This window comes from Ceratotherium simum, chromosome 20 (assembly GCF_057802395.1).
Source record: "Ceratotherium simum simum isolate JZ-2026a chromosome 20, ASM5780239v1, whole genome shotgun sequence".
NCBI classification, from domain to species: Eukaryota; Metazoa; Chordata; class Mammalia; order Perissodactyla; family Rhinocerotidae; genus Ceratotherium; species Ceratotherium simum.
In genome coordinates this window covers 1229578-1251342 of record NC_141919.1, presented here as the reverse complement: position 1 = coordinate 1251342, position 21765 = coordinate 1229578, and the positions used below count along the sequence as shown (strand labels likewise).

Sequence of the window (21765 nt, the reverse complement as noted above, 5' to 3'; positions counted from 1 at the left end):
AAATGGCTACAAAGTTGTAACCAAGCAGCAGACAAGAAAATACATATACACAGGAAAGAACGTAGAATCCAATCAGAGGTAAGGAAATGAGTTCATTTCAGTCTAGTGAAGAAAATTAGCTGCAACCTAAGTGGGGTGAAAATCCATCCACCTAGACCAAGTGAGTAAATGTTCAAAGAGTTTACAATCAAACTGAGAATGAAACTCGAAAGAGAGAGAGCATAAGGTGTGTGGGTGTGAAAGTTAAATCCCAGTCAGAAGGCACAAGCACGGCCCCCCCACTGACAGTGCAGAAAGAACTAGACTCCGAGAAGGGGCTCAGTCCGCACACCCAGTTGTGCGCAGACAAATCCTGCAGGAATTGAGCACCCAGTTCCAGGTCCAGGCCCCAATCCCTCATTGTTACTAACAGAATCCGGATCACAAACCTTCCACACAGTAACTGGCTTTTGGCCTGAGTATGTTTATTACAGGATGGTAGAGGAAGAAAAATTAGAGATAAGGGACATCAGGCTTTTACGCTAATTGAGGAATAAACTCAATTACAAACTTAAATTTTGTAATCTTCAGAACAATGTGTGTCTTTGTTATCAAGGTAGTTAAAAACTGTCTGGAAGTTAGAGAACCTAACATGTTGGCTTTTGTGGGGGTTTTTTTTGTGTGTGAGGAGGATTAGCCCTGAGCTAACATCTGTTGCCAATCCTCCTCTTTTTGCTGAGGAAGACCGGCCCTGAGCTAACATCCATGCCCATCTTCTTCTATTTTATATAGGACGCTGCCACAGCATGGCTTGACAAGCAGTGTGTCAGTCTGCGCCCGGGATCCGAACCTACGAACCCCGGGCCACTGAAGCAGTGTGCGAGGACTTAACCACTACACCACCGGGCCATGAATATGAAATGTGCAATTGATATGAGACTTGCAATCTTCTTCATTTGAAAGACGTAAGAGACTCTGAATAAGCCTGTACACAGTATTTGAATGTTTAGAAGAAACTGATTTACCACATTTCCAAGTTTGGTTTATTAGATTTCAAAGAGCTGCTTAAGTGTGTAAAGCAACCTGGCTCATTAGCTCTGCTAGGGCCTCATTAGGGCTCGGAATTGCTGGAGAAAAATCTGATAAATCACATTTGTAAATGTAATGTAAAATGTTTAAAATTTTTCTAATTCAGTAAATTGTAAATGAGACCAATTTACAGTAAATTGTTTAGGAGATTTTAATCAGCTAAACTTGAGTTAATAAACTATTAATCAAATGATGAAAGTAAACGTTATTATGCTTATACAAAAATTACTGGCTTCATAAATAGAGTGACAGTATTTATAAATTGAACTGAAATCCTTGAGAAAATCTAAGTTTTTTTAATGGTTACAATTTTAATAAATTCAACATTAATTTAGAACCCTGGGAACTATAAATGATCCTATTCATGCATAAAATAAAAAGATTAAAAAACTCAACCTGATGTTACAAGTGCCTGCTCTCCTCGGCCTGGCAGTAAGAGTACACTACACAGCCCACAGTGTCTGCCCTGGGGGAGACCCCAGTCTGATAGGATAAGAGGGATGACAGCACAGGAGAGGGGCCCTGCCCAATTTGGGGGACACAGAACAGCTTCCTGCAGGCTTCCTAAACTGGAGTGCAGCCTTCAACCCAGGACAATCATGGATGTTCTTTATTTTTAATTTTCTTCTAAAATTCCTACTCCAGGGTTCCAATCATGCAACGTTTTCTCCATCCTACGTTTTAGTGAAACCAGCTTGACCTGCATTCATAATTAGCAGACAGCTTGGATCTAAGATCCCAGTATCCATCTACCATGAGTGTGGGCGACCAGGATGCTCCCTCACCGGCTGGCCTGAGGAGGGGAGGAGCGGCCTCTACCATCCTGGGGAGTCTGAACCAGCAGCGGTCCTCCTTAGCAACAGACGGCGTCCGGTACAGGAACGGCCCCTTTCTGCGCAGATAGGCTGCACTTCTCAGTACAACCACTAGGTGTCCCCAGAGAGAGGGAAGGTAAAACCACTAGGATCCAGTAGGGTATTAAAATTTTTTTCTAAGAAACGTAATCTATTTCTACATGCAAATAAGTACCTTTACAGTCCTTTGGCAAAGACTAACGTTCTGAACTACAAGAGCCTCCATTAACTCAGTACAAAGGAAACCACACTACTTTTAACACCAAAAATGTCAACCTCCACATGACAGAAGTTTTGATTTTAGCATCTGTGGGTTAATAAAATGTGAAGATATTTAAAAGCATTGCTGAATTCTCAGTAGCTTTTCGCCACTCTGTATTTTTTAAATCATATATCATCTGTGTATGTTTGAAAAATAACAGCACATATGTGCAGTACACATTTACTCAGACGACAGATGTCCTGCATGTTTTGGCTCCCAGGGCCCCAGGGATGGAGATGCCCGTGTGGAAACCCTGAACCAGAACCCTGCTCAGAGGTCTCTTCCTGTTTCTGAAAATGACACAAAAAATAACTGATTTGCCCAAGGTTGTGTGGCACACTTGTGGCAGTCACAAACAGAACTTAGAGGACCTTGTATACAAGTGTTGCTGGTTACCATTCCATGCACAAGCATATACAGAAAATAAACACAAATATTCAGATAATTAAAGGCCACTTTTATACTCCTTCCACCAACCACAATGGTACCCAAGCACATTACTCTCTTATAATTCCAGATTTCAAAGAATTTCAAGTAATCTCATCATGCCCATCTCTGGCAAGAACTCACTCCAACCCAAGGCCTCAGTGGTGTGACAGGATGCCAAAGTCATAGGACAAACATGGCCCATGTTCCTAGAGCATCAATGTTGCACTAAGATTTCTTTAGTCTGTAAATGACAGGAATATTTGCAGACAGGCCTCTGGGCCCCGGCAATTTGCAGAATCCTGTTTTCTCTTTTATGGTACATCTCGGTAGTGTAATTCAAACAATAGAACATTTTTCATCCTGCGAGTAGGGAAAATTTGATAAAGTTTTCGGGAAAAAAACTTTCGTGTTTTTATTAAGGAATATATTACCGCTTCAGTGGGATCAAAGGGCCTGCTACTGGGGCTGAAACACATTGTGGTAATTGCCCCAGGGCCCGGGGGCTGGTTCCAGCTGCTGGTGAGAATGCACTGCAACCTGTCATGTCTCAGAAGATTAAAAACACCTGCAGAGCTTTTTAACCTCTAGCTGTCCATTTAAATGCCAGTCCACATTTTACCTTTGCCTGCATTAAGTCATCTTAGCTCCCACAATCCAGGTTAGCTTCCTGACTTAACGTCACTCCATCATATGCTTTGTTTACAAACTCCTGATTACAAATAGCATTTCTTAAAGCTGAGTCCTTCATTATAACTCAAAGGAAAATTAAAAGTCTTCCCTTTTCACCATTCCATTGGCTTAACATACCTTTTTTTAATGTTATAATTTTTAAATTATATTTTCAACTTGGGATAGAGGTTTGGTGGCTGGAAAAAGCAGGTTTGAAATGCAAACTTGAAAGAGTGAAAACAAGCTAGAAACTGAGCGTGAGCGTCCCCTGGAGTGAAGGGCTGGGACGCAAGAGTGTCAGCCCCACAGACCTTCCTCAGGGACCAGAGAGAAGCGACAGCCCAAGCCCAGCGCCAGCTGTCCCGAAAACCAAGGATGTGCTCAGAAGCTGACAACGGCTCCTCTTAATTTTAAGAAGCCAATGACCCCATCCTTTGAGGGAGAAACGTGAGAAAGCAGGATTCTGAAAAATTTACCATGCCAAAATTGGAGCTTCCTTCCAGAGCAGTTTCAGAATCAAAACTTGAACTTTGAAGGTAACATATACGTAATAGAAGACAAACTGACAAAGCCATGGGCTATAGGTAGAACCAAATCTGTCTGGGGTGAGAAGACGACAGCCAAATGGAACAGGCTGACCTGGAGACAGAGAAACACTCATAGCAACACCAACAACAGTTCACACTCACTGAGCGTTTCTGTGTGCCCAGCAGTGCGCTGTGCTCTTCACTATTACCTCCCTCACCCACATAACCCCACCCCACCAATCAGATATGTGAGCTCGTTGTTCCCATTTTAAAGATAAGGAAATGGGGCTCAGAGTGGTTAAACAACTTATCCAAGGACCAGAGCTAATAAGTGGCAGAGCCAGGATTCAAACCCAGGCAGTCTGATTCCAGAGTTTAGGCACTTAACTGTCGGAATGACGCCACAATGTTAATGTCCTCAAAAGACCCACTTAGAAAACAGAGACCTACCTAGTCTTCATTCTTAAAGTTGAACGAAACCTAAAATGCTAATGATTTCATCATTTTTACTGATATATTTATAATTACTATTCCTTTATGTCATTTTTATTTGCGAAGTGACTACTGATAAAACAATATATTAAGAACTTTTATCAACAGAGTGTTTGTTTTCTAAGAAGCACATTATTAAACAGAAAAACAAATGTATGGGGTTGTACACAGACGGGGTCAAGCCTTGGACAGGCAAGCCCAAGAGAGTGATAGCTCACACCCAGGTGCCACTGCCACATCGCTCACTGAGGACAGTGGATGACAGAGGGTTTGCTGCTTGATTCCCCTCATGGAGTGGTTAAATGGCAAAGTGCAAGTGAAAAAAACAAAAGAAAACAAAACAAGTATCTCATCAAGTTTATAATTAAACGAGAAAAGACTCTGAAACTTGGCTCTGCTGTTCACAGGTGAATATGGGCTTAGGCAGGGAAAGGTGCTGGTCTGACTCTGTATTATACGGGTCGAAATTTTTATTAATTGGAGAGAAAAAAAATAGACGGTTTGACAAAGGATGATTCACAAACACAGCTTGGTAGATTTTTTTTCAAAGTTAAATGTTCTCAGTCAACAACTGGGAAAACTACAAAGATCTGACTAAACTTATGTTTCCAACAATGGCCACCTGAGTACTTAGAGGACTTAGTACAGTAGTCTCCCCTTATCTGTGGTTTTGCTTTCCTCAGTTTCAGTTACCTGTGGTCAACCACAGTCCGAAAATATTAAATGGAAAATTCTGGAAATAAATAATTCATAAGTTTTAAACTGTGGCCATTCTGAGTAGCATGATGAAATCTCACACCTTCCGCTCTGTCCTTCCCGGGACGTGAATCATCCCTTTGTCCAGCAGATCCACGCCATATACACTACCCGCCGGTCAGCCACTTAGCAGCCGACTGGGTTATCAGATCAACTGTCTTGGTATCGCAGTGTTTGTGTTCAAGTCACCCTTATTTTACTTAATAATGGCCCCAAAGCACAAGAGTAGTGATGCTGGCAATTTGGATATGCCAAAGAGGAACCAAAATTTGCTTCCTTTCAGTGAAAAGATGCAAGTTCTCCACTTGACAAGGAAAGAAAAAAATCATATGCTGAAGTTGCTAAGATCTACAGTAACTTTTATTACAGTATATTGTTCTAATTGTTCTACTTTATTATTAGTTATTCTTGTTAATCTCTTCCTGTGCCTACTTCATAGATTAAACTTCATCATAGGTCTCTATGTATAGGAAAAACATGGTATATATAAGGGTTCAGCACTATCCACAGTTTCAGGTCTTAGAATGTATCCCCCACAGCTAAGGGGGGACTGCTGTATTCTCCCGTTGCAGGACAACCAATACCTGGAAAGGACACACTATTTGAGAGGTTGTTGTCTTAAAAGAAGCACAAGAGGTCCCCCAAATCCACTCTTTGAAAAGGGAGGACCTGGTACAGAGTGCTAAGGAATTAGGGCCAGGCAGCCGTCAGAGCAGCAGACAGAGCAGAATCCGGCTGCCTCAGGGCAGAGGCTACAGCAGAACAGTGCGGTCTGGAAACTGAGCCTCGGGCCAAACTCCAGGTGTGGAGGGACACTGTAGCACACTGAGCCCAGACCCTCAAAGAAGCCTGAAGTTGTCCAGGTCAGGGACTACACCTGGCTACCAGCAGGAGCAAAAACAATCTGTCCCTGCAGGAAGCTTTCTCAAATTCCCAGTTTCAGCCCAAAAGACTAATTAAGATAAAGCAATATGCTCACAATCACAGGTCACCAAACACACAAGAAAGCAAACTACAATGACAGTCACAAACTACATATTTAGTCAACAAACTAGACGCTTAGATTCCCAAGACCTGCAGATATTGAAGTCATCAGATACAGAATATAGAATAGCCATGTGTGTAACATTTAAAGAAATAAAAGGTACAACAGTCACAAAGATCACCAATAAGAGAATTTTAGGAATGAATAGATATAAGTTCCCCCAAAAACTGGAAATTTTACAAATAAAATATAAAATTGTTAAAATCAACAAGTCCATCAACAGTTAAACATTAAATCAGACACAGCTAAAGAGAATTAGTAAACTGGAAGATATACATAAATGTTTTTACTGTGACTACATCACTGCAATTAAAATCAAGTTTGAGAATTGAACAGTGTTGATCAAAGAGACCATGAGTTGTCTTAGTTCATTTACAGATAATGAAAATTGTAGTATTAGTGGTGGGGAAAAAAAAAAAAGTAAGGGGGAAATTCATCTTTCTTCACAGGAAAAATCTTTTGGTAAGTAATTCCCTGAGACAGTCATTCAAAGACCTTTTCATCTGGGATAAGACAAGGGTGCCGTGTGCACAGGGAGCCCAGCTCAGGCGAGAGACTCCAGGCTCCAGATGGGGGTGGCCCTGGGGAGGAAGTCTGCAGTGGGCAGGGTAGGGGAGCAGGGAGGGCAGCTGCGCTCCCTGTGCATTCTTTGGCAGCTTTCGGATTATTTACTAGCTGTATGTATTATCTATTCATGGAAAGGAATTTTCAAGTTTTAGGAAGGTAACAAAAGACACAAGCTACATGGCCCCTCAACAGGAAGATATACTTAAGGAAAATTTTAAGAACAAAAGCCTAAAATTGTTTTACAACACAATTTTAGTGCCCTGGACATCTCTCTTCAGAAATTTCCCTGAATACAGCAGGTACAGCACCACAGAAAAGGGCTGTCATTTCCACATATTTATGTGAGGTGGGGATCGTGGAAAACTTGGGACACTGTGACAAAGACAACAAACACAGTACTGAACTTGATATGTCAGCTGACTTCATTTCAGACTAACTTTCAGAAATCAATAGACAACCCCATATTCTAGAGGAAAATGTGGCATCAGCATGACTTTGTTTGGTGCTTGCTCCTGGTCTCTCGGGCTGCGTTCTCAGGTGTCCCGGGTCCCTGTCCACTCCTCTGCTGCAGGGGTACTTTCTAGAGAAAGTTGGAGAAGCACAGACAAGGAGATTTTGACAGAGCAGACAGAATGTATATTTTTCTTTGACTTGTTAAGAGATACCATAGGCCAAAGCTTGTATTTATCTATAGTTTCTTACCCCAAAAAACAGGAAAGAAGAAACTGTATGATAAATAGAACATTCTTCCATTGGTTGAATTTAGTAGCCTATTATCAAAAAGAAAGAAAACTAATGGTTAGATTAATAATATTGCAGTTTAAATCTCTTGGTTTTAACAAATTGTACGTTTTAATACAGGAACCACTTCCCCCAACAGAAAATACAATTTAAAAAATCCTAGGTAATACCAGTTGTGTGACGTTGGGCAAATTACTTTTCCTCCCTGAACCTCAGGTTCATTTTACAAAACAGAGATTATATTTAAAAACGTCCTGAAAAGGTCGAAGTGAGGATTCAATGAAGTTGTCTAGAACCTTGCAGGTGACAAGTACCAAATGATAGCTATTGTTGCTGTGGCTATCGTTAAAAATTTTTACTAATTTGTAGTCACAAAATCAGGGTTGCGTTTACTTTTTAAAAGTAATCTTAGAAGAAAGTTTATTATAAAATTAATAGGGGCTGGCCCAGTGGCGTAGTGATTAAGTTCGCACGTCCTGCTTCAGTGGCGGCCCGGGGTTCACCAGTTCGGATCCTGGGTGCAGACCTACTGACGGCTCATCAAGCCATGCTGAGGCGGCGTCCCATATAGAAGAGCTACAACTCTACAACCACGATACATAACCATTTACTGGGGCTTTGGAGAGAAAGAAGAAAAAGAGGAAGATTGGCAACAGATGTTAGCGTAGGGCCACTCTTCCTCAAAAAGTAAATAAATAAATAAATAGTAAAATAAAAATAATGTTGGTAAGACTAAGAAAACTCTAAATTCATAAGCTGTTTTCAAGAATTTGCAAATGCTCAGGAAGTAACATGAAGAAATAAACTGTTTTTTGCTACTTACAAAGCAATCAAGTAATTGGGGTGGAAGAGCTGGGAGACAGAGAAGTTTAAGACTCAGTTTCTGCTCTCCAGGAACTTAGTCCCTAGCGAGAAAATAAAATGAACCCTCTTGAAATGACAGGTAACAATCAAAAGGAGTATTTTATTCATGATTTATGCCTTGCCTACATCCAAAGACGATTTTAAGGAGACTCAAGGCTATACAAAAGTATGTGCTGAATAACATGATTAAATATAAGTTCTATTCACTTTCTATTAAGCAATACTGTTAGCCAAGTTTTAGTAACTATAGATTTAAAACTATTGAAATCTTTTTAAGTTTATAATTCAAAATTTTTAAACCAATTAAAAGGGAATGCGCTTCTCTAATTAGGACAGCCTTGTCACACTCCACCGTCATTGTTTCATCAGTAATACTCTGTCTACCTCTCATCAAAAAGATACACACTAAACCGTGATATTGCTGAAACTCGCTGATGGGGACACAGGGTTTGTTATAGTCTTCTCTCTCCTTCTGTATTAGGTTTGAAAGTTTCCATTATAAAGCTTTTTTTTTTAATGCTTACTTATAAAAGAAAAATAAATAAATAAATATAAATCTGTCTTACTGGCAAGCCTCAAACCAATTAAAGGAGCAGAAAAATCCAAGACAGTTTATGCTGAGGCCAAGATTCAAACCAAGCAACGACTACGGAAAACACTCTGTGTCTGAAATTAAAATAAAATTGGGAACAAGAGAAAACCATATGCCCCAAACTTCAAACCAAGGGTAGAAAAACATTTATTTACTCAAAGAGCTGGAAGTATTTACGTAAACAGTAAATAAAAGCTATATATATATATCCTGATAACCACATAAACCACTGAGGGCTATTTAGTAATTTTCATAGAAGTATTTGGATTCTTTGCCAACTAAATTTTGACAGATTTCAGTTTTATTTTGTTTCTTTAATAATGATGAGGCTGTGCTGGTGGCATTTTTAAAAATAATGTGGCATGACATTTAGTTTAAAACACAGAAAATAATTAAAGATGAATAACAAGAAAGTACTTCTTCCTTGGGACTTCCTAGTGCTGTAAAAGTATGTTGGGGTGTGAATCTTTTTCATTTTGCATTTATGGATTTTTTTAATCAAAAAAAAGTCCCATTATCTGTCCCTATTCATCAACTGTGATACACTAAATATACGTTAAACCTATTGCAGTGATTCAAATGACAAAAGAAAGTTCACCCACTGAGTATTTCCCAGGAGCCTAATCTGTTAACAAGAGCTGCTGGCATCGCTGACTTTGTTAATCAGAATCCAGGTGCTGTTACCAGATCTACTGACTGTGTAAGTCCAAGGTTTAGGCGTGACCCCAGAGCCATGAGTCACACACAATCGTCTGACCCTCTCCAGTCAGCCAGGAAAAATGACTCATCAACGTACTCCTTCCATCAACAAGAGAATTAACATTTTACTGTAATTCATCAAACAGCTTTCGGTACAATCAAACCAAACCTGGCAAATAAAATGCAATTTTATATCGCAGACTAACACACCTAACTACATAAATTCGCTTCCTTATTGCATTTGGTTCACAATCTAAAATGGACTCAGCCATAGTTAAAAGTGACCAAATGAAGAAGTTCGTTCTGATTCAAGGAACACAGAGCAGATCAATGTTAGCTGTGAAAAATATCACCATTTTTTCTACAGTTTCTTTTCATTACTGATTGCAGTAAGTATCCCATATCTTTTGGCATTTCTTATCATACAATAGTTTTAAATTAAAATTTTTAACTTTATGACTTTTATATTTTGTCATTTTATAGATAGCATTCCTTACAGTTATAAATATATTCTATTTTTTCTAATTATAGTTTTTCCTACAGATTTTTAAATAAATCTATATATTTAGCTCTGATCCATCTAGAATTTCAGTGACAGTAATCACAGCTGGGGCTCTAAGGTACATATAGGAACTTCTGTTTGAAATCATAGGAGTCTGGTCAAAGGGAATAAGTTAGGGTAAAAATTGAGATATTCCAGCACCACCAGCCCAATTAGGAGCATAATATTCTCCTAGAACACCAGAATTTAATAAATCAAAGTATATGCCAGGCCTTTTGTACTTTCTAAGATATACGTACTAGGTAGCCATAACCTAGTATATGGCTTTTCATATGTGAAGGAAAGAAACAAACACTTTGCATATACAAATAACATGATTGAAGATTATAGCAGAGGATGTGTTTCCAGAGTCCAACTGGCCTGCCGTCCTGGGAGTCACTGAAACTCGGGGCCCCCCGTTCCTGCAGTAACACAGGGATCACAACAGTGCCTCCTCCTCGGAGGGTGCTATGGGAATGGGATGAGACAGGTCGAGTACAATGCTTCGAATGATGTCTGATAGAACAGTCCTCAATACATATGAGCTATTCCTATTTTTACTATCACATGAGACAGTATAATAATTCTGTGTTTTAACCATTACAGGCAGGCAGCAACTTCTGACAGCACCATGCTATAAGTTTATAAGTCAATGATTTGGATGTGGAAACACATATTCCTATGAAACAATGTTATAAATTATTAACATGATGCATCTGGTCTATTTTACTCATAAGTTACCTAAAATTCAGTTTCTGGTCATCATGCCATTCATAAAATTGTTCCTATGGAAAAATATGCTTTTAGTTCCAATCAGGTGTTCTAAGAGTTCTTAGGAGTTTCTAGATTTATATTTCTAGAAATAAATATATACCTGAAACAGCTATATAGCACCAGAATTTCAGAACTGATGAACTCCAGTGATTTCAAAAAAACCCCCACATTTCTATGACAATGAGACTAGCCACTAGGACCACCTCATTGAAGGTTCATAATTTCACTTTGTTCCTGGAATGTCGCTGACGCTGAAATGGTTTCAAATCAATTGATGGTAGCTGACAAATAAATATTGTGTTTTCAGATATGCTGTTCATTAGTACTAGAGAGCTGTGGGGTGCCTGCACTACCTTCCAATAGTGAATTAACAGTGGGGCCCAGGTTCACACACGAGAGCTCTTTATCAAAACTGGCATTTCCTGGAGGTTTTCCTTACAAACACGTGGATATGGCTGTTTACCTCCAGGGACGTTACCGCTAAGCCCTTCTGCTGCTCCACCTTTTGGAAAGGAATTGTACAAAAGAGAAAGTACAGTTTTGAGAAAGAACAATAAACCCTGACATCCACCCCAGGAGTCCACAGGAGCCCGCAGCCTTCTAAGGTCATCCAAACCCCGAAAGGCTACAAATGGGATGGACTCTCAACCAGCGTGCACCACACCACCATGCTGACCGTGAAACGCAGAAATACTGGCATGCGGCGGGTGAGGCTCTGCACAGGCCCTCTCTCAGCCCCACCCCCGGGTCAGCTGGGGGATGGTTCTATGGCGGGAGGCCACGCTGGACCAGGATTTTGCCCAGCTCACCCAGTTTCTCACATGAACTTAAATATCTCCCTCTCCAGGCAAAAATCTTCCAAGTAGTGTGGCTGGCAACTCTTCTGAAGAAGCAGGCTTGCAGGGGCCGGCACACCTCCAGGTGGGCCACTGTGGCCGTGATCGGAGAACACCGACTCCTCCCAGGAGGATGGCCTCTGCTCCCCTGGACCTCCTATCTCTCTACTTAGTTACCATTTTCTTTGTCTCTCATGAGTGTGCAGCAGGTAAGGTGAGCAGGGCAAATACCAAAATAATACTACCTTCTCAAAATTCAAATGTAGATCCTGGAATATTTAGAGGCAAAATGCCTTGATGTCTGGCGTTTGCTTTAAAATACTCCAGTGAGAAAAATAGTGAGAGTGGATGGGGAGAGAAGAACTAAGAATGGTGAAATGCCCAAAAGCGCTGAAGCTAGGTGATGGCTACACGAGCGTCATTAAATTATTCTCTCTACTTTGCGTATGTTTCAAAACGTCCATAAAAAAGGTAATAAATAAAAAAAAAAAAGGTAATAAATAAATCAATCCATTTTTAAAACTATCAAAATCCCCTTCTAAGTCAATTAGTTTTCCCAGGATCCCTACATCAGCAAAGGGGGATAGTAAGACTCAATTTTTAAATTTTTTAATGTTTTCTGTTGTTTCCAAGGAGCTCCAAGGGCAGAGCTCCTGCCTCCTTCCTGCGAGGACCACATGTCTGAGGACAAACGCACACGAGGACAGGGCCAAAGGTGCTGCCGTGATAGCAAGCATCTTGCTTCCACATACCCTCCTGTCTCTACGTTTATTTCCACAAGTACCAAAGGTTAAATATGAAAATCTTCAAAGACTGCTAGGCAGGAACGTACTGCCTGGATAGGCTCACCTACCGCAGGTCTCCCGTGGAGACGCTGAGGATAAGAGTTGGGACGATCATGAAGCAGGCATTGTAGAAAAGCACTCCATACTTCCCCAGCTCCTGTGAAAACAAAGAAAACTCTACTCACTTTTAGACGTATGAAGCATCAGATTCCCTAGAGCCATTTATACCACTAAGTATTTATGCAGAGTTAGAATACGCATTCTGATCAACTCCGTGTTGAAATATTTTCAGCAAATGTCTGACATAAGATGCTTCATTTCAAGTATACTGTGATTTCAGAATAAATTATTTTACACAAAAACAACAGATAAAAAGGATGGAGACGGATGGCCTCCGAGGCCCATATCTAACATTCTCAATGTTGTTTTTTTTAAAGCATGCTATTCAAAATGGGAAATCAGGAACAAAATAAAGAACATTAAAAATGTTAGTACAAACAGAAGTCCTTAAAAACATCTGCTCTCTGTGAAAGAACAGCAGGGTTAAAACACCAGCTATCTTGTTTCCCAATCTCTCATAAACGACTTTTCATTAAAGTGTGTTGATGTAAATGATCCATAATCAATCTATAAAACAAAATTGGGGTGAGTTTATTATGAGCCAACTTTTGAGGACCATGGCCCAGGGCCTTCCTTCCCTAAGGAAGGAAGGGCACTGAAGAAGTGGGGTGTGCAGAGCAGTTATATACCGTCAAAGAGTATGTATCACACAGCACTGCAATGTCCCTTTCACAATAGCCACAAGATCGCCCTGCCAGGTTGCCCTGCCAGAATAGCTATTGATGGACACAGCGGAGAGCAAGTCTGCTGTCTAGATGGGCTTGGCTGGTGTCAGGTCTGTTGTCTGGAGCTGGGTGGTCACAGGAGGAGTGCAGCAGTCAAATCCTAGCCTAGAGAAAAATGCTTATCCTTAAGGTAATGCCAATGTGGGGGAAGTTGCATCCTTATCTTAAGGGCATTTACTCTTCTCTTTGGGACATGGGAAAGCAGACACACAATGCAGGCGACAGGCCCTTTTGGAAAAACAAATTCAGGTCGAATTAGTTTCACCCCAAATGGCTTCCTCATGTGCTCCAATATATCCCATTGCTTGCCATTTATTTATCAAGTGGCTCCGCCACTTCCCATAAAAGGTGACATACGTGATTCTCAAAAGGCAACAAACCTGTTTTTCTTAAATTGCCGCCATGCAGAGAAAAACAGTGCCGATGAAAAACAAGTCAGAGAAGTAAGCCTGCCCGTCAAGGCGAACTCCCTCACTCAACACAAAGAACTTGGGACAAAGAGACATATGTCTGGCTCATCCTCCGGAGCTTACGGAACAGCTGGGGGCTGGGGGGAGGGGGGGCTGGGCCTCTACACACGGAGGCAGCCACACGGAGGAGGGGTTCCTGTGCCCACCAGCCCCTCACAATCCCAACCTTCCAGATGATACCTTCCAGTCACCTCATCCCACAGGTGAGAAAACTGAGGTCTGCAGAAGTTCAGGTTCAACGTCATAATGACAAGTAGCAAAACCTGTGTCTGTCACCCATGTCTCCAGATTCCCAAACCAGAGCTGTTCTTAGAATACCCCTGACTTCACCTTGGTCATTGATGATGATTGTAATAAACTTGTTTTAATTTTAATTTGCTTTTCAAAATAATCCCCTTCTTATATATTCTGATTTTGCATCTAAAATAGTGGCATCTTTTCCTTTCCTACCTAATTTTCACCCAAAATTTTCACGCAAGACGAGGAGTAACAAGAACCTATTCAGACAAGATAATCAAAAGAAATTAGTAACTTGTAAATTATATTGTATAAATTAAATTACATGCCAACTTTACAAATTCATCTTATTTTTCATCTAATTTCAGGGGCCAGAGGACAAAGCCTAAAAGCCACAGGACTGAAGATCTGGCACCTTTGGGTCCATTTTCTGTTTGGTGTAAACTCCGTTCGCTGCTGTGAAGATATCATTCAGGAAGACAAAAATATAGCCTTCCAAGTTAAAAGCAAGGTCAGACCTGGGAGGGAGAACACAAGAGGAAGAGGATTATTCAGAAACTCACAACTTGGCCTGTTTTTCTTTCCCTAATCAAATCCATTTGTGATGCCAGTAACTACCTTTTCTCTGGCATATTTCCTGCTCTGTGGTGGAGAATGGGTAATTCCTCTGCTTTGCCTCCAGACAAAAACAAAACCAAGTAGCTTCAACTTAATCCTGAATGGCTTAAAACCAAAGGGACATTAACCATCTTCATTTAACTGCAAAGCCTTTTCTTTTGCTAACTGATAAATCAGAATAATAATTGGGGAGCTGATTTCTAAGGGCAGGGATTTGTCTAACCCACTCAGTGGCTTTGCTTATTGTAGTCTACAGGGCCTCCCCAGGGTACAGCCCTGTGGGGACAGCTGGGCAGTGAGGGCACTAGGGGAAAATGAGGAACTGACACCTCCACCTGGTGCCCAAGAGTCACATCATCCGCCAGCACCCCCACTACCCTGTCCATCAAAAAGGCGAGGCAGGGATCCATTCCTTCTCTGCAATTCCTCTTAGGCTCCCTTCTTCCCATTCTTTTGAAAATTCTTCCTTTCACTTTGTATTTTACATACATAACACTAGTATAAAAATGTTTAGGGGGATAAGGCATAGGGAGAAGAGAGAACAACAGCTGGGCCATGACGGCATTCTTCCACCTGCACCTGACCTTGCAGACAGTATTAGACCCACGTCGTAATTCACAAATATATACTGTCAGGAATGTTTCCTCCACCCTCTTATGTTCAGTCAATGGGGGCCTGCAAATTTAACTGACAATAGACAGATTACCAAGAAAAAAGAAATACAAATCATATTACATATTTTATATGCACAGGACTTCATAGAAAAGAAGTGAAACTCAAAGAAGCGGTTAGACTCTGGTGCTTATATACCATTTTAACAAAGAAGAGATTTGGGTTTTGAGGAACAAATAAATTATGGGAAAGGACTAGGAAATATATGAGAGAAACTAATGAAAGATAAGGGTTACTTTAGTAAGTTTGTTTATGCAGAATCAGCTCGGTGCTGACTCTGTCTCCAGTGACAAAAACTGCTTTCCTATTCCAGTGCAGGAGAGGGGGACACCTTCACAAAGGAAAATTTATGGTCTGCCTCTAGGCAGGAAAGGGGAGGGCAGAAAACTCTTCCCATATCTGTTAAGTCACAATTGCCTTCAGCTCAAAATAATGCTTATGCCAACGTGGCATATTTTGACCCCTTCAATATCAAAATAAGATTATTTCTAACCAAAGAGAATGAAATAGGCAAAAACTGCATCAAAATTTCAATTAACTTCCTATCTAGCATTTTTAGATGATGACTTTTAAAAGCAGGTAAGGTGTAATTAATATACTTAATGGAAAAGCTGAACGCTGTCCCCTTAAGATCAGGAATAAGACCAGGATGTTTGCTCTCACTATTATATCCATGCAATATGGCACCTGATGTTCCAGACAGGACAATTAGGCAAAAAAAAATCCAGTTTGGAAAGGAAGAAATCTAATTGCAGATAATATATATAGAAAATCCTAAGGAATCCACTAAAAAATTACTAGAACTAATGAGTTAAGCAAGTGCATAGAAAACAAAATGAATATAAAAGTCAATTTTACACTAGCAATGAGTAATCCAAAAAGAAAATTAAAACAATTTCATTTACAATAGCACAAAAAAGAACAAAATTCTTAGGAATAAATTTCACAAAAGAAGTGTAAGACTTGTACACTAAAACTACAAAATACTGTTCAAAGAAATTAAAGAAGACCTAAATAAACAGAAAGGCACCCCACGTTCCTGGATCAGAAGGCTTAATGCTCCTCAAATAGATCTGTAGATTCAACACAATCCCTATCAAAACCTCAGCTGGCTTTTTTCCCCCAGAAATGGATTCTAAAATTAATATGGAAATGCAAAGAAACCAGAAAGCCAAAACAATCTTAAAAAAGAAGAATAAAGTTGGTAGACGCAATTTCAAAACTTACTACAAAGCTACAGTAATCAGTACTATCTAGCACTGTTTCAAGAATAGACATATAATCAGTGGAATAGGATTAAGAATCAAGAAATAAATCCTTAGAATTATGGTCAATTCATTTTCAACAAGGGTGCCTAGATAATACAATGGAGAAGAAACAGTCTTCTCAACAAATGATGCTGGGACAACTGAAAATCCACATGCAAAAGAATGAACTTGGACCCCTACATCCTACCATGAATAAAAAATTATCTGAAGATGTATCAAAGACCTAAAGGTAGGAGCTAAAACTATAAAACTCTAAGAAGAAAGCATAGGAGTAAATCTTCACGACTTGGGTCAGGCAAAGTCTTCTGAGATACAATATGAAAAGCACAAACAACAAAAGAAAAAACAGATAAACTAGACTTCATCAAAATGTAAAACTTTTATAAATAAACAAAACATCACATATACATACAATAGAATATTATTCAGCCTTAAAAAGGAATGAAATTTTGATACACGCTACAACATGGATGAACTTTGAAAATATTATGCTAATACAATAAGCGAGACATAAAAGGTCAAATATTGTATGATTTCACTTGTATGAAATATCTAGAATAGGCAAATTCGTACAGACGGAAATAAAATAGAGGTTACCAGGGGCTGAGGGCAAGGAGGAATGGGGAGTTTTTGTTTAATGGGTATAGAGTTTCTGTTGGGACGAGGAAAAGGTTCTGGAAATAGATAGCAGTGATGGTTGCTCAATATTGTGAATATACTTAATGTCACTGAGCTATACATTTAAAAAGAGTTAAAATGTTAAGTTTTATGTTATGTACATTTTACCTTAATTAATTAAATTTTTAAAAACTTAAAAGGTTTGTGCTTCAAAGTACGCCATTAAGACAATAAAAAGACAAACCACAGAATAGGAGACAGTTTTGCAATCTTATATACAATAAGGGACCTGTTTCTAGAATATATAAAGAAGACACAGGGGCCAGCCTGGTGGCGCAGCAGTTAAGTTCACACGTTCTGTTTCGGCAGCCCGGGGTTACTGGTTCGGATCCTGGGCACGGACCTACTCACCGCTCATCAAGCCATGCTGAGGCGATGTCCCATACAGAAGAGCTACAACTCTACAACTATGATACACAACTATGTACTGGGGCTTTAGGGAGAAAGAAAAAAAGAGGAAGATTGGCAACAGATGTTAGCTCAGGGCCAAACTTCCTCAAAAAGAAAAAGACATAACAATAATAAAAAGATAACCCTATTAAACAGTAGGCAAAAGAAGCTATATAAGTGGCCAATAAGCAGATGCTCAATATCATTAGTCATCAGGGAAATGCAAATCAAAACCACAATGAATTGACACCGCCTCACAACCACTAGAATAGCTATAATCAAAAAGACATAAAATTTGGCAAGAATGTAGAGAAATTATAACCCTTATACATTGCTGGTGGGAATATAAAATGTTGCAGCCACTTTGGAAAACAGTTTGGTGGTTCCTCAAATGTAAACACAGAATTGCCATAGGACCCAGCAATCCTACTCCCAGGTATAGACCCAATTAATGGCAACCCCATTCTTCCACTTCATCAGGCCAAAAACCACCAAGTCATCTTTGTCTCCATTCTTTCTCTCACACCCCACATGCTATTCATCAGGATATCGTATCAGCCCTTCCTTCAAAATAGATCCAGCACCCAGACTGTGGCCTCAATAAACACTGGAAATAACCAGGGGATCCTTGCAGAAACAGCAGGAAAGGTCCAAGATAAGTCTGGGACATCATGCTCCAGAAAGCAAGGAAGTAATCAAAGACTACTGGGGTCCCAGAATATAGGAGCCCACTCAAAGGGGCTCCCACTGGCCTGAGATGGTACAATTTGAGCATCAAAAGAATTATTTCTACAATGAATTGAAACAAAGTAAATGAAACAAAGAGATCAATGGAACAGACTAGAGAGCCCAGAAATAAACCCACACAAATATAGTCAACTGATCTTTGACAAAGGAGCAAACGCAATTCAATGAAGAAAGGATAGTCTTTTCAAGAAATGGTGCTCAAACAACTGGACATCCACATGCAAACAGCTGAATCCAGACACAGGCCTTACACCTTTCACGAAAATTAACTCAAAATGGATCATGTAAAACATCAAATATAAAACTTCTGGAAAATAACATAGGAGGAAATGTAGGTGACCTTGGACTTGGCAGTGAGTTTTTAGATACAACACCAAAAGCATGATCCATGAAAGAAAAAATTGATAGTGGAACTTCATTAAAATGTAAAACTTCTGCTCTGAAAGACAGTGTGAAGTGAATAAAAAGACAAGCAATAGACTGAGAGAAAATACTTGCAAAACACATACCTGATAAAGGATCTGTATCAATCAATGAAAATTCACGAGTTCGTAATGATAGTAAAAAACAAACAAAAAACAACTCTCATTGGTCACCACTGAAGGTGACAGGCCACTAATTTATTACTATGAACACTTATAAATAAAGGTTTTATACTGCCTTTCCAGTGTGAAATGGTGCAAGTTTGTATTTATTGAGGTTTAGACAATACACACAGAGGGGTGATATAGTTAGAAAATCACCATTTTGCAATTTGTAATGAAATAATGGATCTAGACAATGATCATCAATGGATGCTAAAACCATTAGGTGAAAGACTGATGGGAAACTTTTTAATGAAGGGACCAGACTGACTCCTTAAAACCATTACAAAGTGGAATTGATCAATTTAATATCATTAAAAATGTGATAAAACATTATGTACCATAGTTAAAATGTCCATACTTCCTAAAGCAATCTATAGATTCAATGCAATCCCTATCAAAGTTCCAGCAACATTTTTCACAGAAATAGAACAAAGAATCCTAAAATTTATATGGAACAACAAAAGACCCCGAATAGCCAAAGAAATCCTGAGAAAAAAGAACAAAGCTAGAGGTATCACACATCCTGATTTCAAAATATGCTATAAAGCTATAGTAACCAAAACAGCATGGTAGTAGAACAAAAACAGACACACAGATCAATGGAACAGAATCAAGAGCCCAGAAATAAACCCACACATGTACGGACAGCTAATTTTTGACAAGGGAGCCAAGAACATACAATGGAGAAAGGCAAGTCTCTTCAATAAATGGTGTTGGGAAAACTGGACAGCCACATGCAAAAGAATGAAAGTTCTGTGGCCATACACAAAAATTAACTCAAAATGATTAAAGACTTGAATGTAAGACCTGAAACCATGAAACTTCTAGAAGAAAACACTGGTAGTACACTCTTCGACATCGGTCTTAGCAGCATATTTTCAAGTACCATGTCTGACCAGGCAAGGGAAACAATAGAAAAAATAAACAAATGGGACTACATCAAACTAAAAAGCACAGCAAAGGAAACCATCAACAAAACGAAAAGACAACCTAACAACTGGGAGAAGATATTTGCAAACCATTTGTCTGATAAGGGATTAATATCCAAAATATATCAAGAACTCATACATCTCAACAACAAAATAACTAACAACCCAATTAAAAAATGGGCAAAAGATCTGAACAGACATTTCTCCAAAGAAGATATACAGATGGCCAAGAGGCACATGAAAAGATGTTCCACATCACTAAATATCAGGGAAATGCAAATCAAAACTACAATGAGATATCACCTCACGCCCGTCAGAATGGCTATAATTAACAAGACAGGAAACAACATGTGTTGGAGAGGATGTGGAGAGAAGGGAACTCTCATACACTGCTGGTAGGAGTGCAAACTGGTGCAGCCACTACGGAAAACAGTATGAAGATTCCTCAAAAAATTAAGAATGGAACTACCACACAATCCAGCTATTCCATTGCTGGGTATTTATCCAAAGAACATGAAAACACGAATGTGTAAAGATACATGTTCACTGTAGCATTATTCACAATAGCCAAGACTTGGAAGCAAACTAGGTGCCCATCAAGGGACAAATGGATAAAGAAGATGTGGTATACACTGCTTCCCCAGCCATGCTGGGGCCTCGTCCCACATACAGCAACTAGAAGGATGTGCAGCTATGACATACAACTATCCACTGGGGCTTTAGGGGGAAAATAAATAAATAAATAAAATCTTTAAAAAAAAAAAAAAAGAAGATGTGGTATATACACACAATGGAATACTACTCAGCCGTAAAAAACCATGAAATTTGGCCATTTGTGACACCATGACGGACCTTGAGGGTATTATGCAAAGTGAAATAAGTCAGAGGGAGAAGGTCTACCACCATAGGATCTCACTCATAAGTAGAAGATAAAAACAACAACAAATAAACACATAGAGACCGAGACTGGACTGGTGGTTACCAGAGGGGAGGAGAGGAGGGAGGAGAGTGAAAGGGATGATTAGGCACATGTGTGTGGTGACGGATTGTAATTAGTCTTTGGGTGGTGAATATGATGTAACCTATACAAAAATAGAAGTATAATGATGTACACCTGAAATTTATACAATGTTATAAACTAATGTTATCACAATAAAATGAAAAAAAAAACCATTATGTGAGGTGATGCAGTAGAAAGAACCCAACATGACCAATAAACTGATAATTGCCTGAAAAACTGACCCTGAATCTGATCAAGCCTCTAGAACCAACCACCCGTTTATCGAAACTACAGGAATAGAGGAACACATTACATGACATCACGTATAAGCAATCTTTCTTCCTTCTTCCTCCTAGTTGTCATTTGCTGTTCCCCCTCTTCTCCCAGGAAGCCCCCCTGGCACCTGAGAAGCCCTCATCTCACCCATTCTGCTCTGCATGCAGAGAAGTGTTTTAGAACATGTGTAATAAAGATGTTTCTGAGATCACTAAAACAAACAAAAAAACAAAAGAAGCCCCCATCTGCAAGACAGAGACTCCAGTGCACGAGGGGAGCAGCTGTCAGTGTTAACTGAAGCCACCGCCCCCAGAGCTGCAGGTGAACTCAGCCAGGCCAACAGCACACGTGGTGACAGCACTAGCATTTACCACAGGGAGCTTTAACACAAATCTGAGGAACACTGATTGTCCTAATCCCAGAAGGAAACAACAAGCCAACTAAAACTTATAACTAAAAACAGTATTTCACGTTTTGTTTTTCACAACCACAACCTGTCCTTCCAAACAACAGTGAAAGACGACAGGCCTAATTTCACATTTCTCCG

General features: G+C 39.7%; 1 protein-coding gene across 1 annotated transcript in view; it reads right to left on the bottom strand.

The window, feature by feature from the left end:
- SLC35D2 (solute carrier family 35 member D2) overlaps positions 1 to 21765 on the bottom strand; it is a 47552-nt gene that overhangs the window by 3110 nt on the left and 22677 nt on the right. Inside the window, 4 exon segments of the mRNA XM_087444843.1 lie at positions 3759 to 3921; positions 7372 to 7439; positions 12570 to 12658; positions 14469 to 14571. Coding sequence (XP_087300969.1) covers positions 3759 to 3921; positions 7372 to 7439; positions 12570 to 12658; positions 14469 to 14571 — 423 coding nt within the window.